Below are 10,394 nucleotides of genomic sequence, written 5' to 3'. Positions count from 1 at the left end.
TAAGCCCAGGGCCGAACAAACCAGGAGTGGCGGTCACGCTCAGGCGGGGGTGGGTGAGGGGTGGGCTGCCCGTTCCCCCCCCCCCCACCCCACTCCTTGCCGCGCTCATGCGGCGAGAGGGGCCATTTAAGGCCAGGCGAGGCTGTCGCGGGAACGCCCTGCCCGTGGGGTCGTCGGGAAGACGTCACGCAGGTGACAAGCCGGCATCCTTTGCGGGTGGGGGGGGGGGGGGCCGTCCGTCCCCAAGGTTAAAGGGTTTAATCCGGGCTCATCAGACCCCCTTTTGCGAGGAAGAGACCCCCACCCCAGATTCCACCCACGGGGAAAAGGGGGGGTGAGTGGGAAGGAGGAGGAGGAAGAGGAGGAGGGGGATCCCAAGATCCCTCCTCCAACCCTTCCTCCCCCCCCCACTCTACCTTGGCAGTCCTCTCCACGGTCCCTCCCTCCGCCCGGGAGCCAATCAGGGCGCTGGGAAGCGGCCGTGCGTGGCTGCCCGCGTCTCGTCCTCCTCCTCCTCCTCCTCCCCCGTTCCCACGTTCAAGTCTGCGGAGCGGTATAAAAGCCGGCCATTTCAAGGACTTCGCTCTCAGTCCGCCGGCAGCCCCCCCGCCCCTCTCGCCTGCGACGCCTGGTCCTGCCTGCCTGCCTGCCTTCCTACCTTCTGGCCTCCTTTCCTCCTCCTCCTCGCAGCAGTAGCAGCATCATGACCGACGCGGCCATCTCCTTCCTCAAGGACTTCTTGGCGGGCGGCGTGGCGGCCGCGATCTCCAAGACCGCCGTGGCCCCCATCGAGAGGGTCAAGCTCCTGCTCCAGGTAAAAGGGGGACGGGGGTGGGGGGGGCTCTACCTGAAGGGCCAGGGAAAAGAGGGAGGGGGGGTTAAGGGAGATGGGTGGGGAGGGGTTTCTCTCCTGGGGGGGGTCAGAGCCAAGCCAGCTGGAAGAGGAGGGGGCAAGCAAGGCCGGGGGGGGGGGGCTGGAAGAAGGGGGTGGTGGTCCTGGCCTCGTGAGGATGGGGGAAAATGCGCCTTGCCCTTCCCCCAAGGTCGCCCCAAGGAGATGTGTGTGTGTGGGGGGGTGAGCCCCTCCTCTTTGCTGCCCCCCCCTCTTCTCCCTGGACTCCCCATCTCTTTTAGGAACCCTTTCCCTTTGATGCCCTCACCCCCCCCCTCCCGACACTGCAGAAACCCCACAGCAGCTTCCTGCCGGCCCCATCCCCCCCCCCAGCCTGGACCTGGCCTTTCCATCTCGTTTATGAACTGCCCCCCCACACACACACACAGAAACCCCACTGTTGATTCCCCCCCTCTCTCCCCCAGACCTAGGCTCCCCTTCTCGTTTATGAACCCCTTTCCTGCCCCCCTCCCCGCTGCAGAAACCCCACAGCCGCTTCCTTGCCCCCCCCCCTCCCTGGACCTGGGCTTCCAATCTCTTTTATGACCTCCACCCCTATGCTGCCCCCCTCCCCCCCCCCACACACACACGGAGAAACCCCACTGTTGATTTCCCCCCCCCCAGACCTAGGCTCCCCTTCTCGTTTATGAACCCCTTTCCTGCCCCCCCCCTCCCCACTGCAGAAACCCCACATTCATTTCCTGAGCGCCCCCCCCCTCCTTCCTGGACTCTGGCCTCCCCATCTTGTTTATGAAGGTCGGGACCCTCGGCAATGTCTCCAGAATAGCCGTGGATCCTCCTTCCAAAACCCATCCATCCGGTTTTTAGGGTGCCCTGGATCTCTCACCCACCCACCCACCCACTCGCAGGAAACCCCCCTCCCTTTCCCCCCCCCACCCCACCCTTCCCGGCTTCTGTCTTGCCACCTCCCTGGTAGGTTTGCAGCGGTGGCGTGAAAACTGGCAGCGCTGGAGAGAACCGGTTTGGTCGATGCCAATCCCGGCCCCGGCGTTGGTAAAGAGATTGAATTGGAGGCAACGGAGAAAGAAAGCAGGGCGATGTGAGGCCTTTGGCAATTCTCTCTCCTGGCAGGGTCTCTTGCCAGCTGCGACATTCCCTGCCAGCTGTTTTTCCGTCTCTTCCAGGCCTCTGAGCTGCTTTCCTGCCTTTGCAAAAGAAATTAATCCCGTCCTTCTGTCTGTCTGGCACTCCACCGTTTTGTGTTTTTTTGCTCCTGTGACCTTGAAGGGAAAGGGCAGCTGGGCCAAAAATTGGGGATGGATGAAACCTGTCTTGCTCCGCTCATTCTTTTGTGGGGGGGGTTCCCGGAAAACAGCCAGCCTCCCAGGAGCTGCTTTTCTTGAAATCATTCAAAAATCCCCGTTTTTTTCTCTCCCCTCTGCTTGCCCAGCGTTGTGAATAAAGGCCTAGCAAGGTCACCGTAGATTTAAACCGGCATCCTTAACTTCTTGCCAAGGTCAAAAACAGGAAGCCTTGGAAGGCCACGTTTTGTGGCCCGTGGCAAGAAAGAAGCCGTGGTCAATTTAGGGGGACGACGGGTGAATGGGAGAGACGAGAGAAAAGCCGACAATGCAGCGGTTTGGAGAGCTGGGTTTGTGACCTGGTTGCTTAGCACAGAGGCAGCTAAGGACGGCTTGATCTCAGGATGGCGCCAAGCCACAATCTCTCAGGAAGGAGGTCACCTTGCAAAGAAGCTCTTATCACTGGGTGGATTACAACTATTGTCTACCTAAGCTTACCCCAGAGGCAAATCAATTCAGATCAGCCTGTGGCCTCTGGCTGGCCTTGTAAACTTCTACCCGAAGGGATTCCGAGATCTCTTTCTCGGCCTGAGAACTCTTGCTTTCCAGATCACACGCTAAATTTCCAAGCTTTCAAAACCCTCGAGATTTAAAATAAGGGACCCAAACACCGGTTGTTTTGTAGGCCTAAGAGAAACCACCAACTACTAAGACTTAGCTTTTTGGGTTTTTTTTTTTTAAAAAAAGAATTTCGACTGCAGTTTCTTCCTTCCGTCTCAGGGTGGAGAAAGAAAAACGTACTTCCGGGAATTTCCCGTACAGTATTCGACAAGATACAGCGTGATTTTTTTATTTTATTTTTTTACTGCACAGGACTTGTCATGATTTTGATGTTTCGAAACTGATTTGCCAAGCCCTTCCGCAGTTCCAAAAATTATTTGCCTTCAGTTCTGTGAATTTGGGGCTACCTCTTGTGCCCTTGGACTACTGACGCTACTAGTTGGTCTGAAACCCACAAAGGGCACGGAGTTGTGTAATTGCAAAACTAAAGTTTCACTTTCTGTTTTGAACCATTTGAGCCATCTAACTTTGGATGTTGTAAGGGGGCATGCATGGGCCCAGATTGTCCCAAATGTTGTGACAAAACCGAAATGTAACATTTTGCATTAAGTAGAAACCTGTTTGGTCTTAGTGGCACCAGACTAGAAAGTGGGAGGCAGTGAGTTCTAGCTCCACCTTAGGCCTGAAAGCTGGCTGAGTAACTTTGGACCAATCACCAGGAGACTAGGAGTTCTAGTCCTGCCTTGGACATGAAAAAAATGGTTGGCTGACCATTCAGTCAGTCTCAGCCCATTATTTTTTTATTTTTCACACCCATGGATGACCTCTGCCTTTAACAATTTGGCTGTTTACTTGGGCTTGTGGCTCAAAATGTGTTAAGGGGCCCGGTTACTTCGTGTGTGATTATTAGTTAATTAACCACCTGTTGTTTATATTGATTTATTATATGGATGTTTTTATTGTTTTAATGTCTTGTAAGAGTTTTCATTATTTTACAGTGTTAGAATTATAAGCCACACAGAGTCACTTGGCTGAGTTGGGAGGGTATAAGATATTGAGTGTGTGAGGGAGGAGAAAGAAAGAGGGGGAGAGAGGGAGGGAGAGAGGGAGAGAGAGAAAAGAAAGAAAAAGGGAGAGAAAGAAAGAGGGAGAAGGAGAGAGAAAAAAAGAAAGGGAGAAGGAGAGAGAGAGAAAGAAAAAGGGAGAGAAAGAAAGAAAAGGGAGAAAAAGAAAGGGTGAGAAGGGGAGAGAAAGAAAAGTAGAGAAAGAGAAAAAGAGAGAGAGAGAGAAAAGAGAATGAGAAAGAAAGGGTGAGAAGGAGAAAGGAAAAGAGAAAGAAGAAAGAAAAAGAGAGAAAGAAAGAAAGAAAAAGTGTGTGTGTGTGAGAGAGAGAGAGAGAGAAAGAAAGAAAGAAAAAGAAAGGGGGAGAGGGAGGGAAAAGAAAGAGAGAGAAAGAGGGAGAAGGAGAGAGAAAAAAAGAAAGAGAGGAGAGAGAGAGAAAGAAAGAAAAGAGAGAAAGAAAGGGTGAGAAGGAGAGAGAAAGAAAAGTACAGAAAGAGAGAGAAAGAAAGGAAAAGAAAGGAGAAGGAGAGAGAGAAAGGAAAAGAGAAAGAAAGAGGGAGAGAGAAAGAAAGAAAAGAGAATGAGAAAGAAAGGGTGAGAAGGAGAAAGGAAAAGAGAGAAAGAAAAAAGGGAGAGAAAGAAAAAGAGAGAAAGAAAGAAAGAAAGAAAGAAAAAGTGTGTGTGTGTGAGACAGAGAGAGAGAAAGAAAGAAAGAGAGAGAGAAAGAAAGAAAGAAAGAAAAAGAAAGAGGGAGAGAGAGAGAAAGTCTGAATCTGGCCAGTGCTGCTGTTTTTAACCTTCCTTCCTTTCCCTCTTGCCAGGTCCAACATGCCAGCATGCAAATCACGGCCGAGAAGCAGTACAAGGGCATCATCGATTGTGTGGTGCGAATCCCCAAAGAGCAAGGGTTCCTCTCCTTTTGGCGGGGCAACCTGGCCAACGTCATCCGCTACTTCCCCACGCAAGCCCTAAACTTCGCCTTCAAAGACAAGTACAAGCAGGTCTTCTTGGGCGGCGTCGACAAAAGAACCCAGTTCTGGCGTTACTTTGCGGGCAACTTGGCGTCGGGGGGCGCTGCCGGCGCCACGTCGCTCTGCTTTGTCTACCCTCTCGATTTCGCCCGAACCCGTCTGGCGGCAGATGTGGGCAAAGCCGGAGCTGGACGCGAGTTCAGCGGTCTCGGTGACTGCTTGGTGAAGATCTTCAGATCCGATGGCCTTCGGGGGCTCTACCAAGGCTTCAACGTCTCTGTCCAAGGAATCATCATCTACCGAGCAGCGTATTTTGGCATTTACGACACCGCCAAAGGTAAAGGGAGTGGGGGACGGGGTTTGTAGTCCTTTGCCCTGCCTCCCCGTTGAAGCTCTAAGGCAGGGATCTCAGTCCTTTAAGACTTGTGGACTTCAATTCCCAGAACCTCTCAGCCAACTTTGCTGTCTGGGGAATTCTGGGAGTTGAAGTCCACCTACCGTACTTTTCGGAGTATAAGACGCTCCCAATTATAAGATGCACCTGCCTTTTTGAGGGAAGGAAAACAAGAAGAAGAAAAAAAAATCTGCCTCCCAGCAATTTGTCTCCTTACAGCAAACAGCTTGTTTCAGTTTCATTTTCAGCATAGCCTGATTAGCACAAGAAAAAAAAATCTGCCTCCTAGCAATTTGCCTCCTTGCAGCAAACAGTGGAGGCCCACACAGCAATAGGCAATGGCAATCCCTGCAGCCTGAAACAGCTGAGAGTCAGGAGGCAGATCCCAGCTGCTTGTGCTAATCAGGCTGTGCTGAAGCTGAAACAGGCTGTTTGCTGCAAGGAGGCAAATTGCTCTGAGGCAGATTTTTTTTTTTCTTTTGCTAATCAGGCTGTGCTGAAAATGAAACTGAAAATGAAACAAGCTGTTTGCTGTAAGGAGACAAATTGCTGGGAGGCAGAGGCCAAAGGGTGGGGGCCGGCAGGTGAGGGGGTGGGGGCCGGCGGGGGGGGTGGGGCTACATTCGGTGTATAAGACCCACTCAAATTTTCACTCTTAACAGACCATAATTAAGCACTTTTTTTTTTAATTAAGCCACTCTTAACGGACCATAATTAAGCACTTTTTTACTTCTTTACCCAGGAATGCTTCCCGACCCAAAGAACACTCACATCTTAATCAGCTGGATGATTGCACAGTCGGTAACAGCTGTTGCAGGCCTGACCTCATATCCCTTTGACACCGTCCGGCGGAGAATGATGATGCAATCTGGTCGCAAAGGAGGTGAGTATCTAGTTTTTCCAGTAGAAAAGAGCATTTGTACATCGGGGTTGAATGTGGAATCCTTGATGCTCTTTGAGCTTGATGATTTTGCTTGTTTGGACGTTTCATAACCCAACTAGCTGGTAAAACTGATGGCGTTACCTACTTGGGTCATGAAACGTCTTCAAAACAACAAACTCAGAGAGCACCAAGGACAATGATACCGCTTTAAGGAGATGGTTGAAGGCTGAAGATTGACAGCCTGTTGTCAGCGTCAGTAGAAATATGATTTAATCAGACTTCAAATGTGCATAATCTTGATAATTTATTCATTGTTTGAGCCACTCCCATCAATGACACCAATTGTAACCACCTGTGTTTAAGCAGATGAAAACATTGTCATCCTTTAGCTTTATAAATTTATTTATTTTTTTAGAAAAATGCATGTGAAACTCCTATTGAACTGTAGAGCTGAAATGTTCTTGGAAATCCTCAACCTTCTTCTACATCACTTACATCAAGAACTTGTCCATTATTCTGCATTACTTTTTTGGCAGAAAAAGCTATATTTGAAACAGACTTCTTCCATTACAATGGAAGACTAAGCTAAATATTTCCCTTTTAGAATATCCTCTGTCCTGTATTAATTATGATTTACATTGAGCTGAATACCTGGAGAAGCCCTAAGTCAAAAGGGGGGAAAAAAATACATTTTACAGCTCAAGCATTTCCCCTGAATTTGTTGTTAAAGGATAAAAAGATCCTAATACTTTATCATTAGTAATATTTGATTGATTGATTGATTGATTGATTGATTCGATTTATATGCTGCCCTTTCTCCGGAGACTCAGGGTGGCTTACAATGCGTTAAGCAATAGCCTTCATACTTTTGTATATACCTGCTTAGTAGGGCTTTTGGCCCCCCTAAGCAGTGTTCTATTTTTATACAAAGTCAGCTTATTGCCCCCCACAATCCGGGTCCTCATTTTACCTACCTCGGAAGGATGGAAGGCTGAGTCAACCTTGAGCCTGGTGAGATTTGAACTTGCAGTAATTGCGGACAGCTGGTGCTACTTAACAGCACTTTAGTCTGCTGCGCCACCAAGGCTCTTGAACACTCTTCAATGTAATTTATGAATAGTCCTTTCCCTATAAAGGATGACCCCTGCCATCGGATTCTTGGTTCCCGATTGGTTGTATTTGGCAGGCGCATTCTGTGAGTGGCTGCAACATTAGCCAATCAGAAGCAGCCTCTTCATCTGGCTATCCTCTTTGGATTCAATTCCCAGAACTTGCACGGAAGATGCTGAAAAGCTTACAAGAATGCATCCCGTTTTCCATTCATCTCAAACCATCGTTTAGTCCAATGTTTCTCGAGCGAAGTAAATTTGAGGCGCATATGGACTTCAACTCCTAGAATTCTCCTGCCAGCAGGGTCTTCTGGGAGTTAAATGTCTACGCATCTTAAAATGGTGACGTTTGAGGGGGGGGAAACCTGACTGAGTCTCAAGTTAACCCCTTATTTATCTATTTTCCCTTTCGGCTGTTTCTTCCCTGCTCCATTTTAAATTGCATTTCAGGACAGCAACATCTCTGTTCTAAAAGCAATTTATTAGGATCCCCAAGGTGCTTTTTCTGGAGGCAACTGGACTTTCTTTCTTTCTTTTTTTTTCTTTTGAAGACATTTCGCTTCTCATCCAAGAAGCTTCTTCAGCTCTGGGGAATGGAAGTTTCTGTCACAGCTGAAGAAGCTTCTTGGATGAGAAGCGAAACGTCTTCAAAAGAAAAACAAAACAAAACAAGGATGTCCAGTTGCCTCCAGAAAAAAAGAACACCTTTGGGACAACCATGACTTGGATGACGGAGAATATCTACGGACAATTTATTAGGATTTCTCTAGCGCTAGCAGTGGCTAAGACGCTGAGCTTGTCGATCGAAAGGTCGGCAGTTCAGCGGTTCGAATCCCTAGCGCCGTGTAACAGGGTGAGCTCCCGTGACTTGTCCCAGCTTCTGCCAACCTAGCAGTTTGAAAGCACGTCAAAAATGCAAGTAGAAAATTAGGAACCACCTTTGGTGGGAAGGTAACAGTGCTCCGTGCGCCTTTGGTGTTGAATCATACCGGCCACATGACCACGGAGATGTCTTTGGACAGCGCTGGCTCTTCAGCTTTGAAACAGAGATGAGCACTGCCCCCTAGAGTCGGGAACGACTAGCACATAATGTGCAAGGGGAACCTTTACCTTTTAGCATTAGCAAAACGGCACCTGCGTTATCGCAAACATTGGAAGAATTTAATTGCTCATTTCGTTTTCTGTTTTTCTTCTCTTTTTTTTTTTTCCCCCAGCCGACATCATGTACTCCGGAACAATTGATTGCTGGCGGAAGATTGCCCGGGACGAAGGCGGGAAAGCGTTTTTCAAAGGCGCGTGGTCCAACGTGCTCAGAGGAATGGGCGGTGCTTTCGTCTTAGTCTTGTACGACGAAATCAAGAAATTCACATAAGCTGAAAACCCCAAACCCCATCCCCCCCTCCTTAGAGGACCCTTCCCACGTAATATTCCATGGACTTGCATCAAAACTATTTATCGTTTCCCTTCCCTCTCCCCCCCCCCAACGGGTTGTTGTCTCTTTAGTTGACGGAGAGGCCATGATTTTGCTTGCCTGACCCTCCCGGTTCTCAAGTCATTCCTTTGACGATGGGACTCAAACTTTATTTTTATTCAGTCACTCCTGTTAAAATAAGTTTGAGAAATAAAATGGAGGAAAAAAAAAAAAACCCGGTACCAACACTTTGTTTTGTTGATTTTTCCATCTCTTGGATAAACAAGTATTTTGTTGGAATAATAATATGGTGGATAATCGAGAGCCACCAGCTGTTATTAAAACTGCAATTCCCAGATGTTCAGTTCATCCTGAGTAATACAGGTAATCCTTGACTTGGGACCATTCATTTAGTGACTGTTCACAGTTAGAACAGTGATGAAGAAAGTGACTTAACGACTGGTCCTCACATTTACAACTGTGACAGTGACTCCTGCAGTTACACAACCATAAAGCCAGTTGGGCTAATGGTTAAGGTACAAGGCTAGAAACCAGGAGATGGTGTGAATTCTAGTTCTGCCTTAGCCATGAAAGCCGGTTGGGCGACTTTGGGCCAATCACTGGGAGACAGTGAGTTCTAGTCCCGCCTCAGTCATGAAAGTCAGCTGGGTGACTTTGGGCCAATCATTGGGAGACGGTGAGTTCTAGTCCCGCCTCAGTCATGAAAGTCAGCTGGGTGACTTTGGAGCAATCACTGGGAGACGGTGAGTTCTAGTCCCGCCTCAGGCATGAAAGTCAGCTGGGTGACTTTGGAGCAATCACTGGGAGACGGTGAGTTCTAGACCCGCCTCAGGCATGAAAGTCAGCTGGGTGACTTTGGAGCAATCACTGGGAGACGGTGAGTTCTAGTCCCGCCTCAGTCATGAAAGTCAGCTCGGTGACTTTGGAGCAATCACTGGGAGACGGTGAGTTCTAGTCCCGCCTCAGGCATGAAAGTCAGCTGGGTGACTTTGGACCAATCACTGGGAGACAGTTCTAGTCCCGCCTCAGGCATGAAAGTCAGCTGGGTGACTTTGGAGCAATCATTGGGAGACGGTGAGTTCTAGTCCTGCCTTAGGTACGAAAGTTACTTGGGCGATTGGACCAATCACCAGGAGACAATAAGGTCTAGTCCCGCCTTAGGTATGACAAACCAACTGGGTGACTTTGGGCCCGTCCATCTTTCTCAGCCCAACCCACCTCACAAGATTGTTGTGGGGAAAATAGGAGGAAGAAGTATTAGGCATGTTCGCTCAAGAATTCTACTCAAGAATAATGTCTATGGAGATTCTCAGTCATCCAGGTCATGGTCCCAAAGGTGTTTTTTCTTTCAAGAGGAGACTGGACTTTGTTTTTTCTCTGAAGATGTTTCACTTCTCCTCCAAGAAGCTTCTTCAGTTCTGACTGGATGGCGGGGAAAGGAAAAGACTTATACCCCTTGCAGGCAGCTTGGTCTGCAAGAATGGAAATGACCAGCTGTCTGCAAGGAGTATCAATCCTTCCATTCCCCACCATCCAGTCAGAGTTGAAGAAGCTTCTTGGAGGGGGAAGTGAAACATCTTCAAAGAAAAAATCCGGTTGCCTCTGGAAAAAACACCTTTGGGATACTTAAGAATAAAAGACTGTTCCATAATTCTGAGGGCAGGAGATTGCTCTGCACAAGCCAGCTTCCTTTCATCTTCCAGGCATCCTGTTTTAAATATCAGGATTAGCTCCAAACATATCAACCTACCCATGGCAGTTTTTTCAACTTTGGCAACTCTTTAATTTTCCGGGGAGCTGAAATCCACGCATCTTAAAAGTCGCTGAT

The 10,394-nt window shown here is 48.7% G+C and overlaps 1 protein-coding gene across 1 annotated transcript; it reads left to right on the top strand.

The window, feature by feature from the left end:
* Positions 1-582: 582 nt before the first annotated feature.
* Positions 583-8,780, top strand: SLC25A5 (solute carrier family 25 member 5). Its single transcript, XM_070952133.1, has 4 exons — positions 583-814; positions 4,599-5,085; positions 5,885-6,025; positions 8,349-8,780. The coding sequence occupies exons 1-4, from the start codon at positions 704-706 to the stop codon at positions 8,504-8,506; spliced, it is 897 nt and encodes a 298-aa protein (XP_070808234.1). The 5' UTR covers positions 583-703; the 3' UTR covers positions 8,507-8,780.
* Positions 8,781-10,394: the final 1,614 nt, after the last annotated feature.

Source organism: Pituophis catenifer, unplaced genomic scaffold, assembly GCF_029215685.1.
Source record: "Pituophis catenifer annectens isolate HBS135680 unplaced genomic scaffold, rPitCat1.0.hap2 SCAF_11, whole genome shotgun sequence".
NCBI classification, from domain to species: Eukaryota; Metazoa; Chordata; class Lepidosauria; order Squamata; family Colubridae; genus Pituophis; species Pituophis catenifer.
Note: the sequence above shows the minus strand (reverse complement) of the source record. Positions and strands in the feature narration are given on the sequence as shown.

Coding starts and splice junctions, on each gene's coding strand:
- SLC25A5 (XM_070952133.1), top strand. CDS start 704: ATGACCGACGCGGCCATCTCCTTCCTCAAGGACTTCTTGGCGGGCGGC. Junction 815..4,598: donor GGGTCAAGCTCCTGCTCCAG/GTAAAAGGGGGA, acceptor CCCTCTTGCCAG/GTCCAACATGCCAGCATGCA. Junction 5,086..5,884: donor CATTTACGACACCGCCAAAG/GTAAAGGGAGTG, acceptor TTCTTTACCCAG/GAATGCTTCCCGACCCAAAG.